Source organism: Salmo salar, chromosome ssa15 (genome assembly GCF_905237065.1).
Source record: "Salmo salar chromosome ssa15, Ssal_v3.1, whole genome shotgun sequence".
Lineage (NCBI taxonomy): Eukaryota > Metazoa > Chordata > Actinopteri > Salmoniformes > Salmonidae > Salmo > Salmo salar.
Genome location: NC_059456.1, coordinates 75,800,813 through 75,816,682, shown reverse-complemented (window position 1 = coordinate 75,816,682; position 15,870 = coordinate 75,800,813). Strand labels below are relative to the sequence as shown.

Genomic DNA, 15,870 nt, shown 5'->3' with positions numbered 1-15,870 from the left:
GGTCTTCCAAATGGACAATGACCCCAAGCATATTTCCAAAGTTGTGGCAAAATGGCTTAAGGACAACAAAGTCAAGGTATTGGAGTGGCCATCACAAAGCCCTGACCTCATCCTATTGAAAATATACGCATTTAAAGACAATGCTACCAAATACTAATTGAGTGTATGTAAACTTCTGACCCACTGGGAATGTGATGAAAGAAATAAAATATGAAATAAATCATTCTCGCTACTATTATTCTGACATTTCACATTCTTAAAATAAAGTGGTGATCCTAACTGACCTAAGAAAGGGAATTTTAACTAGAATGAAATGTCAGGAATTGTGAAAAACTGAGTTGAAAAGTATTTGGCTAAGGTGTATGTAAACTTCTGACTGTGCTTGCTGTAATTGGTCAGGAGTTGGCATAATGGAACAGCCTATAGGGCTCAACCCCACAGCAGATCATCCATTAACTGTAACTGCCATCTGTTGCTCCTCTTCATAATAGTACATCCTCTCTCAGCATTTCATTAACATTCACAGTCCAAGCAGACCATTGCATTTTTTTAATTACAAGACATTTTGTTTTTATCAATACCATTTCCAGGCATTTGTTCCTCAGCAGATAACAAATGGTGGTTAATTTGATCATCATTCTCTGTATCCCAAAAAAGAGTTGGATAACACCCTGTGAAAGTCACCGCCCCTTCCACTTTACTGCCGCGTCATGTCCCCTAATCTCATGCACTGGCTTTACAATTATTTCATAAAATTCGTGAAAACGCATTAAAGATATATATATATATATATATATACACATATATTTGTGTTTGTGGATGAATTTACTTCTGCCAGATGCCTTTTATGAAGTCTTTGCCCTTGAAACACCATTGCTCTTAGTTGTGTACCATTGAAGACCAATTAAAAAGCCTACAATGTTAAAAAACTGAGGGGAAGTCACTTCCTGGTAACTGTCACAGCGTATAGTTTTTTGCCTCCTATTTCAAAGACCCATATGTAGGCTGATAAGTGCAGAATGTTCTGATCGTCATCATATAATGTTATAAACTACTGTAAGTGGTTAAAATCGAGTATCATTGATAGTTCTATGAAAATCTGAATGTACATAGATGTTACAATATTTACAGCGTTAGACTATTACATCGAACACTTAATCTTTCTTTTTTTTATTAGTGATCACATTTTGGATATGTTCTGTGTGTGTAGCCTATGTAACGTGTCAGTGATTCAAAGTGCCAGAGTCCCCATCAAGCCCATATTTAGTCCCGCCGAGTACTAGAATACATACATTGCAGTTCTGAAATGGAATGTTATCAGGGGTGTGGTTCTGTCGTCGTCAGTAGACGGTCTCCTTGATGATGTTGGAGGAGAAGGTGTGGTTACTGCAGATGCTGATGGAGTGTCTGGTCAGAGGACGTCTCTGTTTCTTGCGACGGCACGGTAGGCAGAGGCAGCGGAGCGTGTTGAAGAAGATCTCTCGGTAGTTGGCCGAGACTAGGTTGTAGAGGACTGGGTTGATGGCTGAGCTCACATAGAAGAGGACGTTGGTCACCATGAAGAAGTAGTGGTAGTAATCATACCCTTCCCTGTCGGGGAGGTGGAGGGAGGGGAGCACAGGGAGGAACAATCAGTGGTTTTCATTGACAGATACAATACTGAAAAGCTTCATATCACCAACATGTATGCCAATTAATGTGTCATTGTAAATTAAAATAATTGTTTGCCCATAGTTTTCCTCTTTATAAACCACAATTGTTGACCAAATGTACTTCTACTGTCCTCTCCAAGACAAATGTGTTTGAATTGAGCATTAGGTCTCAGATGATAGAGGGGTGAAGTAAACCATTGAAGAATGTCAGATGGGAAACCTTGTTTACAGAAGGCTTATACACCGAGTGTACAAAACATAAGGAACACCTGCTCTTTCCATGACAGACTGATCAGGTGAAAGCTATAATCCCTGATTGATGTCACCTGTTAAATCCACTCCAATCAGTGTAGATGAAGGAGAGAAGACAGGTTAAAGAAGGATTTTTAAGCCTTGAGACAATTGAGACATGGATTGTTTATGTGTGCCATTCAGAGGGTGAGCGGGCAAGACAAAATATTTAAGTGCCTTTGAACTGGGCATGGTAGTAGGTGGCAGGCGCACCGGTTTGAGTGTGTGAAGAACTGCAACGCTGCTGGGTTTTTCACGCTCAACAGTTTCCCGTGTGTACCAAAATTTTGTCCACTACCCAAAGGACGGATCCAGCCAACTTGATACAACTGTTGGAAGCATTGGAGTCAACATAGGCCAGCATCCCCGTGGAACGTTTTTGACACCTTGTAGAGTCCATGCCCAACGAATTGAGGCTGTTCTGAGGGCAAAAGGGGGTGCAACTCAATATTAGGAAGGTGTGCCTAATATTTTGTACACTCAGTATATATACAACCCCCTTCTCCATCTGTGAAGTTTTGTTTTAATCGTTTCTGGGACGTGCTTCCTTAGCTTTAAACTCCCTTCTGCAATCACTTACCCAATGGTGTGCATTTGGTTCAATAAAAAAAAACATATATTGAGAGTAGTCAGGCGATCATTTGGACATTGGCGAGAGAAAGACTTAGCTAAATAAAGCTTGCTAAATGATGCTAATTTAATCAGGGAGATCTATTTACTCTGAATGGGTGGCTGAGCTCCCTTCTGTCACCCTGCTCTGATGGATGACTCTCTGACCAGTCAACCAATGTGTGTGTACTATGTATGAAATAAAGTATATAAAACACTTATCGATGGATGTTCACTTATTTACTGGTATGTGTACCCATTGAAATGTCTGCATGTTACTCACTCTGTGAACTCTGCGTAACAGTACATGAGGCGCCGTACATAATACGGTAGATAGCACACCACAAAGGCAACAACCACAGCCCCTGCCGAGAGAGAGAGAGAGAGAGGTAAAGATATGTTATACTATTCAGGCAGAGACAGAGGCTCCATCTGAAATGGTACCCTATCCCTTATATAGTGCACTGTAGTGATAGGAAGCCATTTGGGACCAAATCAGAGTGTGAATCTCTTTTTGTCATCAGGGTAACACATGATCAAAGGCTGCACAGTTGAATTAGGTGCAGTGGGTCTAAGACAAACATTGCTTTCACAGTTACAATAGCAGTACAGTATTATATTACCAGTATAATATAGGTCAGGGATCATCAAATAGATTCAGCTGCAGGACGATTTTTTCTTGAGCAAATGGTCGGGAGGTCGCAACATAATTACAAATAATTTGTAGACTGCAAATTGACCGCAAGAAGCCCAAATAGATATGTTTTACTAAAACATAATCATTTCAAACCCTGCTCACATTTGTATACGATCACCTCTCTCAAATTATGTGTGGGAATACTTGGGAACAGATTTCTTAAATAAAAATCACTTGAAGCTGATTTCCCGGTGGTTGAAAAAAATCAAATAATTGGCTCTGAAAACTTGGGGCCCCACACAAGGGCCAAATACAGGCCGCGGACCGCCAGTTGGGAAATCGCACTGTAGGTAATTGACATTCTACTAAATAAACCAAAGACTAATTAGTGCCATTGTTAGGCAGTGGATAGCAGCCGTTTTACAGACTCCTGACCAATTCTGCTATTTTCTGTATTTTTTTTACGCTGATCTTAACTGTTTTTGTACATAATCTCTGCCAACCAAAAACAGCTTCTGGACATCAGAAAAGAGATCACTGACCTCGATTTGGATGACAATTTCTACTTCAACGTGTTTACTACGGACTAGCCCCTAATCCCAGGTCTTGAAAGAGGAAGCGACGGCGCAAGAGAGGCAGAGGAGACGGTATCCTGATGGGACTATGTTGGCAAGCAAATAAACTGCCTCTACTCTCCGTTCTATCATACAGTCACTAGAGAACAAACTGGATGAGCTCTGTTCGAGGCTATTCTATCAACGGGACCTGAAGAACTGTAATATTCTATGTTTTTACCAACATGTCACCTGTGCAGCTAAAGACGACACCATGCTAGATCTCCACACACAGAAACGCTTACAAGACTCTCCCTTGCCCTCCCTTTGGCAAATCTGACCATAATTCTATCCTCCTGATTCCTGCTTACAAGCAAAAACTCTAGCAGGAAGTACCAGTGACGCGCTCAATACGGAAGTGGTCTGATGAAGCAGATGCTAAGCTACAGGACTATTTCGCTAGCAGATTGGAAAAGGTTCGGGATTAATCTGAAAACATTGAGGAGTTTACCACATCAGTCACCGGCTTCATTAATAAGTGCATCGATGATGTCGTCCCCATAGTGACAGTACGTACATATCTACACCAGAAGCCATGGATTACAGGCAACTGAGCTAAAGGCTAGAGCTGCCGCTTTCAAGGAGCGGGACACTAATTCAGACGCTTATGAAAAATAACGCTATGACCTTCGACGACGAATCAAACAGGCAAAGCCTCAATACAGGACTAAGATCACATTCTAGTATGCCGGCTCTGACGCTCGTAGGATGTGGCAGGGCTTGAAAATTATAATGCAGTACAAAAGGGAAACCCATCCGTGAGCTGCCTAGTGACGTGAGCCTACCGCCCCATATGATTCCATATGTGTTATTTCATAGTTTTGAGGTCTTCACTATTATTCTTCAATGTAGAAAATAGTAAAAATAAAGAAAAACTCTGGAATGAGTAGGTGTGTCCAAACTATTGACTGGTACTGTACACATGTTCATGAAATATAATAGATGGCCATAACCACCCCCAGACACACCTGGCTAACTTGATGGGTCATATAATCCTCTGGCGAAGTGGAGTCTTTTCTTTAGACATGTAGCTAGCTAACGTTCACTAGCTAGCGAACGCTAGCGAACAGTACGCTTTAACTTGCAATGAAATGACTTTCTGACAAAATTAGAAACATAAAATATCTGAAAATGTAGCTAGACTCTTACATGGATGAACGCTTCACGGCAGCGTATCTTTTCCGTTTTGGCTTGTAGATAGCTACAGCCTGTTTTTGTTTGATTTTTTTTTCACCTTTACTTTCTAGGCAAGTCGTTTGAGAACAAACTCTTATTTACAATGACGGCCTACCGGGGAACAATGTCTTGTTCAGGGGCAGAACGACAGATGTTTACCTTGAGGATTCAATCAAGCAACCTTTTGGTTACTGGCCCAATGCTCTAACCACTAGGCTACCTGCCGCTCCACTAGGCCTGTTGTTGTGTCAAGTTGCTCCAGTTCACACTGACCGTCTACAGAAAGTGGTCCATCATAACTTTTCCCACGGATCTTTGTCGATAGCGCCTGCTAAATTCGGCGCAGCAATGTTGTTGAGAGCTGTAGCAACACTTTTGCAGTTTTCCATGGCTAATGTTATATCTTTCAAAAAAGTTGCGGTAGCAAGGATTATCTACAAATACTGAGCAGCTCATGTTAGTCCTGTGTGGCTCTGTTGGTAGAGCATGGTGTTTGCAACGGCAGGGTTGTGGGTTCGATTCCCACGGGGGACCAGTACGGAGAACAAATGTATGAAATGTATGCATTCACTACTGTAAGTCGCTCTGCTAAATTACTAAAATGTAAATGTTATAGAAAGAAGCGTGCTACATGGCAGGCCAATCCGAACTCATCTCTCGGCATGTCCAGCCCATCCATTATCTCAACCAATAATGGCTAGTGGGAAGGTCCCTGCCTTTCTCCGTGTCTAAACCAACTAGGCTCGTAATTTAACAATTGAATTCATATTTTCAAATGGCATACACATTTGTTATGAAGGCACATGAAAGTTCACATGTTCAAGAAGGCATTTTCTAGATAAGAAAAAAAAACACTTAAAATGCCTCTCCTGTGAGGTAGTGACGTGTGACATATGCCTAGTTTCTTGAAACGGGTCACAAATGTGATCTATATAAACTCAAACACACACGAATTGAGCATTAAAACCCTTTCATTGTGGCAGGCTAACTCACCAGCCACGGAGAGCTACGACGAGGACCTGAGACATCTGAAGGAGAAAGTGGACGCCGGGGCCGACTTCATCATCACCCAGCTCTTTTTCCAGACCGACCCCTTCCTCAGGTTTGTCAGGGACTGTAGGGCTATAGGGATCACCTTCCCCATCTTCCCTATCCAGCTACTGTGGGACATGGGCCTAAACTGGGACATTGACGTAGGTGTGTGTGGTGTGGTCAAAGACTACATTTGTCAAATTTTAAAAATGGAGGTGTAGCGTCTGTGTACTTTATAACGGTCTCTTTGAACATAACATTCTTTCTAATGTGATGATAGGCAGCAAAGGTGTAACAAATTACCAAGTATGTTCAATGCATAATCAGACCATTGTCCCTTGGAATTTGAGTCAATTCCACATCGATACCAGTCAATTCAGAAATGTAAGATTCCATGATCCATGATATTTATTGATAACACCACCGTTGTAATGGAGATGCTGAGAGTCAAGAAGCAGGTGAAACATTTAATAAAACAACAAACTTGGACCGAGACAACATAACAGTAGCGCCTACGCATAAACACAGGAACAATACTGACTGGGGAAAGAACCTAAGGGAGTGCCAGATATAGGGGTGGTAATAAGTGAGGTAATGGAGTTCAGGTGTGTCTGATGATGACGTGCAGGTGTGCGTAATGATTGATGCCAGGTGTGCGTAATGATGGATCCCAGGACCGGGGGTTAGTATACCGGTGACGTCGGAGGGAAGGAGCGGGAGTAGACGTGACAACCATGATGTGTGAATTTGTCCTTTTTCATAGTCTTAGATGTGTCTTTGTGCTGTGGGAGTACATCAGTTGCATGGAGACATCCTTTGTTACCTTCTTTACATTTGTTTTTTTGTTGGTCACATTTTGTCAAAATGAGTACATTACAGGCTGGCGGTTTCACTCCTGCTCTCTCTCTCGCCAATCTCTCTTCCTCAGTCTGGACACCCACACAATGACCACCCTGATGTGGTCCGTGGAAGCAGTTAAAAATGTGTGTGAAACAGAGCAGAAAAGTTTGTCCCTATACGAAATGACTTTACATTTTAAAATCAAGTTTGCTGCTTTTACTAGTCTCTTGTGACAGATGTGATGTCACACATGAGTGCCAAGATTAGTTTAAGCGAGCTCTGATCTGGGGTCCAAATGAAAAAATAATTGAACTATTTTAATTGGATATTTGCAAGGGTTGAAACGTTACCTCAGATGGGTATCCATTAGGCAGTGTCAGTGACACGCCCTAAAAGCTGCATCTTACCCTGGTTTAATCAGAGCCCTGGCTTTAGTCATGGACCATAAAGGATGATTAGAGATGCTGGAGCCTTATTATGGTCAAGCTTATTGTATCTGTAAATCACAATTAACATGTCTTCTTTCCAATTCATTCATATATTTGTTTTATTGTCCTTGATGATCTAATAGCAAAACTTGAATCTCAGAGGACGAATGAAATTGTGATAACTGTTATGATTATCAGCTAGCAGTGCTATCAAGTTCACAGAATACACAGTAGTATACAGATATGGATGTGTGCTCCCAGTCTGTTTCTGTGTATGTGGGTCTTTATCTTATGGTCAAGGTAACAAAACTGTGTCTAATTAGCAAACTTGCATGTCTGCACATATGCTTTCACAATGGACAATTAGTTTATCCATTGGGTCAGTGGTGGAATTCCATGCGAGACACATATTTCCCTGGAAATTCTACAATACAGAGTTCAGCGAAGAGTGCTTTTAGTGTATGAAAGCTGCAGGTTTCATTGTCTTACCTTTACAAATGGCATGTGATATCATGTTGGCTCATTAGTACATGAAAGAGATGATAGAGCGGGAAGAAAGGGCATCTCGCTGTAGTTTTGTGAGTCAGAGCGCTGTCTGTTCTCCATGTGGAGCTCCACTGTGGCTCTGATCAAAGTCAATTTAACCCCACCGTCCAGCCGTTAGCAACATGAAGCAGCAGGCGTGCAAAGACACACACTTAAACATTAACACAGAGCAAATAAACATGAAAGAGTAAAACAGCAATTTCTCAGTGACTCAGCTTGGACAGAGTGGATAATACTGTCACAGTGATTAAGCCCTCTGATTTACTTCAGCGTTAGTTAATTTCTAAACGCACACATTCACTCCCTCATACACACACATTAACTCACATTAAGTCCACTCTATGATTGCCATTAAATTAAGAATGACCTTTTCCATTTTTCTTGTCATGATTGTGATCAGAGGCAGGAGTGAGAGGCATGAGCTAGTGTGTGCAGGGGAGGTTAATGTCTGTTACCAAAACAAGCCAGTTGCATCAGTCTGAGTGGGACTCTGAGTGCTGTCACTGAGGTTAAGTGCCAACAGTAATGGCCTTGTCCTACTACTATACGGCAGTTTTTCAGAAAGATTCCCTTTGCATGTATTCATCAGTGGGCAGCTAGTTCACTAAGAGGACAGAGGCTGATGATTATTGTCCACTACTGTTTCAAGTGCATGTAATCACTGAGTGGTGTCCGTCCGTCTTCCCCTCTAGGAGGAGGAGGCATTGAGCTAATAATGCTGACAGCCTGACGCCAGGCATAAAGAAACAACTCCATCCTATTATTATGTTAATCAGGAGTTGAAGGAGGTTAACTTGTCCTTTGAAGCCTTTGGTCATGTGTCTACCTAACTAGCCACAGCAGATGGAGAAAGCTGTGAGATACTATTCTCCTTTTTGGTACTTCATTAACCACATTTCCATCCACAGTTTTTAGGTGAGTAAAGTCATAACTTAGAAAAAATAAATAATGACACCTAGGATGGAAATAGGACGTTTCGGTACAATTTTATAAATGCCGACAGATAATTCCTTCGTTCGACATGGTGGGATCTTTTTGTGTCGGTAAAATTAACTATGCGAGATTTGTAATGGAAACGCCTTTATGCGCAAATATTGATATAATAACCATCATATCGAAGTCACGCAATGATATGTTGTGTGGTCCTCCCACTACGACTAGGGAAACCATGCAGTTTATTAGGCTACAGATTAAATAACTTATGATGAACTTCACAGTGAGGTGAAAGTGCACGGTGATCTTGATGCTCCTTTCCAATAAATATCGAGGGTCTGATTCTGGTGACATGATGATCCATAATTGACTGCAGTTTGACAAAAAAGAATTCCCGCAAAAAAATTATTCTACATTGGAGATAATGTAAGACAAGTATTGGAAACAATTAGAACACTATGAAAAATCTGGGAAACCAGGCCTGGTGTTCATAGCGGACTTTGAAAAGGCTTTTGATAAAGTACGACTGGAATTTATATATAAATGCCTGGAATATATACATTTTGGAGAATATCTTATACAATGGGTTAAAGTTATCTATAGTAACTCAAGTTGTAAAATAGTAAATAATCGCTACTTCTCCGAAAGTATTAAACTGTCAAGAGGAGTAAAACAAGGTTGTCCACTATTGGCATATCTATTTATTATGGCCATCAAAATCTTAGCTATTAAAATCCGAACCAACAATAATATCAAGGGGCTAGAAATCCAGGGCTTAAAAACAAAGGTGTCATTGTACGCTGATTGTTCATGTTTCATTTTAAATCCACAATTTGGATCCCTGAACAGCCTCAGAGTGTATTATAGTGTACTATATTACGTATTGGATCACAAAAACAACTTTTACATTACCGTGTAGTTTACCAATAAAATGGTCTGATGGTGATGTGGACATACTCGGTATTCATATCCCAAAATAAATTATCTCACTACAATACATTTTATTAGAAAGTTCCAAAAAATAGATAAGATCTTGCTACCATGGAAAGAAAAATACCTGTGTATTTGTGAGAAGAAAAAAAATCACCCTGATTAACTCTTTAGTCATATCCCAGTTTACCTATTTGCTTGTGGCCTTGCCTACACCTAGCAACTTGTTCTTTTATTATATGAGCAAAAAAATAACATTTTATTTGGAACGGCAAGCAAGACAAAATTAAACAGGCCTATTTATATAATGAATATGAATTCTGAGGGAAGAAATTATTAAATATTAAAGCATTAGACCTCTCACTAAATACTTCAGTCATACTTAAATCCGAACTGGTTCTCAAGTAGATTAGTAAGAATGTCTCACCCCATGTTAAAGAATGGCCTTTTCCCTTTATTCAGATTACAATATCTCACTTTTGTTTTATTTTTTGAAATCATCTCCAAAATATCACTATTTTTAAAACAAGTGATAGAAAGTTGGTTGCAATTTCAGTTCAATCCACCAGAAAAGACAGAACAAATAATACAGCAAATATTATGGTTAAACTCAAATATACTAATTGATCAACAAACAAAAAATATATAAATGTTTTTAATAAAAAGGTATAATCTTTGTAAATTATATCATAAATAGGACTGGTGGAGTTGTCACACATGTAACTAACAAAAATATATGGAAATGTCTGCTCTACCCAAAATTACAACAACTAATTGGAGCATTACTGCAAAAATGAAAGAGGCAATTGGAAGAGGGGAAAAATAAGGAACTTGTCTGTTGTCCTTGCATTACAGACCAAAACTGGGTAAAGACAGTTGTGAGAAATAAAAAAGTATACCATTTTCATTTAAGGACCAAAAAATGGACACCTCTGCCAGATAGATTGCAAAATAGTTGAGAAGAGATCTTCGATGTACCGATTCCTTGGCACATGGTTTATGAACTGATACCGGATTCAAAACATTTCATTTTTTTATTAAAATGATTATACAAAATTCTTGCAATCAAAAGAATGTTATATAGATATGGAGGACACAACTATTCCAATTTTGCGAAGCGACAGAATCATTAGATCATTTGTTTTGATACTTTTTTGGTCGCAGGTCAAGGAATAGCTGAAGAATTGCAACATTTATCTGGAGCTAATACTGAGGGATTTGAAAAGTCATAGTCAATCGATCAATAATATATTAATACTTTTAGCAAAAAATGTTATCTTTAATTTACAAACTGTCGATACTATGAGAATAGAAAGGTTCAGAAGTTTTATAAAAATCGATTTTTTTGGGGTGGGGGGGTTGTATCATTTGATTTACACAACATGCCTACCACTTTGAAGATACAAACATAAAAATACTGAAAACTTGAGCGTGCATTACTATCCACCAACCAAGAGTCAATACTTTGTAGAGCGACCTTTTGCAGCAATTACAGCTGCAAGCCTCTTGGGGTATGTCTCTATAAACTTGGCAGATCTAGCCACTGGGTTTTTTGCCCATTCTTCAAGGCAAAACTGCTCCAGCTCCTTCAAGTTGGATGGGTTCCGTTGGTGCACAGCACGTTATACCACAGATTCTCAATTAGAATGAGGTCTGGGCTTTGACTAGGCCATTCCAAGACATTTAAATGTTTCCCCTTAAACAACTCAAGTGTTGCTTTAGCAGTATGCTTAGGGTCATTGTCCTGCTGGAAGGTGAACCTCCGTCCCAGTCTCAAATCTGTGGAAGACTGAAACAGAAAGTCCCTGTATTTAGCGCCATCCATCATTCCTTCAATTCTGACCAGTTTCCCAGCCCCTGCCGATGAAAAACATCCCCACAGCATGATGCTGCCACCACCATGCTTCATTGTGGGGATGAGGTTCTCGGGGTGATGAGAGGTTTTGGGTTTGCGCCAGACAACATTTTCCTTGATGGCCAAAAAGCTCAATTTTAGTCTCATCTGACCAGAGTAACTTATTCCATATGTTTGGGGAGTCTCGCACATGCCTTTTGGCGAACACCAAACGTGTTTGCTTATTTTCTTTTAAGCAATGGCTTTTTCTGGCCACTCTTTCGTAAAGCCCAGCTCTGTGCAGTGTATGGCTTAAAGTGGTCCTATGGACAGATACTCCAATCTCTGCTGGGGAGCTTTGCAGCTCCTTCAGGGTTATCTTTGGTCTCTTTGTTGCCTCTCTAATTAATGCCCTCCTTGGAGTTTTGGTGGGCGGCCCTCTCTTGGCAGGTTTGTAGTGGTGCCATATTCTTTCAATTTCTTTATAATAGATTTAATGGTGGTCTTTATGGTGCCGCTGGCTTGGTGGTGCCTCTTGCTTAGTGGTGTTGCAGACACTGGGGTATTTCAGAACAGGTGTATATATACTGAGATCATGTGACAGATCATGTGACACTTAGATTTTACGCAGGTGGACTTTATTTAACTAATTATGTGTCTTCGGAAGGTAATTGGTTGCACCAGATCTTATTTAGGGTATTCATAGCAAAGAGGGTGAATACAGTGAGGGGAATAAAGTATTTGATCCCCTGCTGATTTAGTACGTTTGCCCACTGACAAAGAAATGATCAGTCTATAATTTTAATGGTAGGTTTATTTGAACAGTGAGAGACAGAATAACAACAAAAAAATCCAGAAAAACGCATGTCAAAAATTTTAAATTGATTTGCATTTTAATGAGGGAAATAAGTATTTGACCCCCTCTCAATCAGAAAGATTTCTGGCTCCCAGGTGTCTTTTATACAGGTAACGAGCTGAGATTAGGAGCACACTCTTAAAGGGAGTGCTCCTAATCTCAGCTTGTTACCTGTATAAAAGACATCTGTCCACAGAAGTAATCAATCAATCAGATTCCAAACTCTCCACCATGGCCAAGACCAAAGAGCTCTCCAAGGATGTCAGGGACAAGATTGTAGACCTACACAAGGCTGGAATGGGCTACAAGACCATCGCCAAGCAGCTTGGTGAGAAGGTGACAACAGTTGGTGCGATTATTCGCAAATGGAAGAAACAAAAGAACTGTCAATCTCCCTCGGCCTGGGGCTCCATGCAAGATCTCACCTCGTGGAGTTGCAATGATCATGAGAACGGTGAGGAATCAGCCCAGAACTACATGGGAGGATCTTGTCAATGATCTCAAGGCAGCTGGTACCATAGTCACCAAGAAAACAATTGGTAACACACTATGCCATGAAGGACTGAAATCCTGCAGCGCCCGCAAGGTCCCCCTGCTCAAGAAAGCACATATACATGCCCGTCTGAAGTTTGCCAATGAACATCTGAATGATTCAGAGGACAACTGGGTGAAAGTGTTGTGGTCAGATGAGACCAAAATGGAGCTCTTTGACATCAACTCAACTCGCCGTGTTTGGAGGAGGAGGAATGCTGCCTATGACCCCAAGAACACCATCCCCACCGTCAAACATGGAGGTGGAAACATTACGCTTTGGGGGTGTTTTTCTGCTAAGGGGACAGGACAACTTCACCGCATCAAAGGGACGATGGACGGGGCCATGTACCGTCAAATCTTGGGTGAGAACCTCCTTCCCCCAGCCAGGGCATTGAAAATGGTTTGTGATGGGTATTCCAGCATGACAATGACCCAAAACACACGGCCAAGGCAACAAAGGAGTTGCTCAAGAAGAAGCACATTAAGGTCCTGGAGTGGCCTAGCCAGTCTCCAGACCTTAATCCCATAGAAAATCTGTGGAGGGAGCTGAAGGTTCGAGTTGCCAAACGTCAGCCTCGAAACCTTAATGACTTGGAGAAGATCTGCAAAGAGGAGTGAGACAAAATCCCTCCTGAGATGTGTGCAAATCTGGTGGCCAACTACAAGAAACGTCTGACCTCTGTGATTGCCAACAAGGGTTTTGCCACCAAGTACTAAGTCATGTTTTGCAGAGGGGTCAAATACTTATTTCCCTCATTAAAATGCAAATCAATTTATAACATTTTATACGTGCGTTTTTCTGGATATTTTTGTTGTTATTCTGTCTCTCACTGTTCAAATAAACCTACCATTAAAATTATAGACTGATAATTTCTTTGTCAGTGGGCAAACATACAAAATCAGCAGGGGATCAAATACTTTTCCCCCCTCACTGTACATATGCATGCACCACTTTTCCGTTTTTAAATTTTTAATTAAAAAATGAAAAAATTGAAATAAGTTTTTTTATTTCACTTCACAAATTTGGACTATTTTGTGTATGTTCATTATATGAAATCCAAATAAAAATCAATTTAAAATACAGGTTGTAATGTAACAAAATAGGAAAAACGGCAAAGGGGATGAATACTTTTGCAAGGCACTGTACGTAGCTGAAGGATGGAATTAAAAACAAAACAAAAGAGAACTATTGTAAAATACATTGTGTCCGTAAAATGTACATAGCATGTACAGTATAAGCTGGAAGTAGAAGCCTACGTGTTGTTGTTAGTTTACTCCAATTAGTGGAGGGCTAGGGAAAAATAATAAAGGAAGATGATCTGGCCTCCACAATCACCCAACCTCAACCCAATTGAGACGGTTTGGGATGAGTTGGACCGCAGAGTGAAGGAAAAGCAACCAACAAGTGCTCGGCATATGTGGGAACTCCTTCAAGACTGTTGGAAAAGCATTCCTCAAGAAGATGGTTGAGAGAATGCCAAGCGTCTGCAAAGCTGTCATCAAGGCAAAGGGTGGCTACTTTGAAGAATCTTAATTATATCATATATTTTAATTTGTTTAACACTTTTTTGTTATTGCATGATTCCATGTGTTATTTTATACTTTTGATGTCTTCACTATTATTCTACAATGTAGATAGGTAGGGGGTAAGGCCCTGCGAAAGACTAGCGTCCTGTCCAGGGGTTGTACTTGTACATCAAGCTGCCTCACACTGCAGAAATAGGACATACTACTGTTCCAATGAGCTGTTATTGCTTGTGCAAGGCTACTTACAATTTTATCAGGACATAAACAACCTTAATCTCAGTAGTTACCAATATGTTATCTATTGGCTTGGAGATGGGGTCTCACAAAAGTTGAGACCTAATCGCCTAATGTCTAATGACTGTTCTTCGGTATGTAGTAGTTCTTACAAACATACATACATACATACAGTTGAAGTCGGAAGTTTACATATACCTGAGCCAAATACATTTAAACTCAGTTTTTCACAATTCCTGACATTTAATCCTAGTAAAAATTCCCTGTCTTAGTTCAGTTAGGATCACCACTTTATTTTAAGAATGTGGAATGTCAGCATAATAGTAGCGAGAATGATTTATTTCAGCTTTCATTTCTTTCATCACATTCCCAGTGGGTCAGAGGTTTACATTCACTCAATTAGTATTTCGTAGCATTGACTTTAAATTGTTTAACTTGGGTCAAAAGTTTTGGGTAGCCTTCCACAAGCTTCCCACAATAAGTTGGGTGAATTTTGGCCCATTCCTCCTGACAGAGCTGGTGTAACTGAGTCAGGTTTGTAGGCCTCCTTGCTCGCACACGCTTTTTCAGTTCTGCCCACAAATTTTCTATAGGATTGAGGTCAGGGCTTTGTGATCGCCACTCCAATACCTTGACTTTGTTGTCCTTAAGCCATTTTGCCACAACTTTTGAAGTATGCTTGGGGTCATTGTCCATTTTGGAAGACCCATTTGTGACCAAGCTTTCACTTCCTGACTGATGTCTTTAGATGTTGCTTCAATATATCCACATCATTTTCCCTCCTCATGATGCCATCTATTATGTGAGGTGCACCAGTCCCCCCTGCAGCAAAGCACCCCCACAACATGATGCTGTAACCCCTGTGCTTCACGGTCGGGATGGTGTTCTTCTACTTGCAAACCTCCCCCTTTTTCCGCCAAACACAACGATGGTCATTATGGCCAAACAGTTCTATTTTTGTTTCATCAGACCAGAGGACATTTCTCCAAAAAGTATGATCTTTGTCCCCACGTGCAGAAGCAATCTGTAGCCTGGCTTATTTATGACGGTTTTGGAGCAGTGGCTTCTTCCTTGCTGAGAGGCCTTTCAGGTTATGTCGATATAGGATTTGTTTTACTGTGAATATAGATACTTTACTTACCTGTTTCCTCCAGCATCTTCACAAGGTCCTTTGCTATTGTTCTAGGATTGATTTGC

The 15,870-nt window shown here is 40.5% G+C and overlaps 1 protein-coding gene across 1 annotated transcript in view; it reads right to left on the bottom strand.

Moving 5' to 3' along the window:
* Nucleotides 1-274: 274 nt before the first annotated feature.
* LOC106572121 (neurotensin receptor type 1) overlaps nucleotides 275-15,870 on the bottom strand; it is a 56,574-nt gene continuing 40,978 nt past the window's right edge. The window contains exons 3-4 of the mRNA XM_014145977.2: nucleotides 2,836-2,917; nucleotides 275-1,590 (exon numbers count right to left, since the gene is read on the bottom strand). Of these exons, the coding sequence (XP_014001452.1) occupies nucleotides 1,341-1,590; nucleotides 2,836-2,917 (332 nt within the window). The 3' untranslated portion in view covers nucleotides 275-1,340. The remainder of the gene's footprint in view (nucleotides 1,591-2,835; nucleotides 2,918-15,870) is intronic.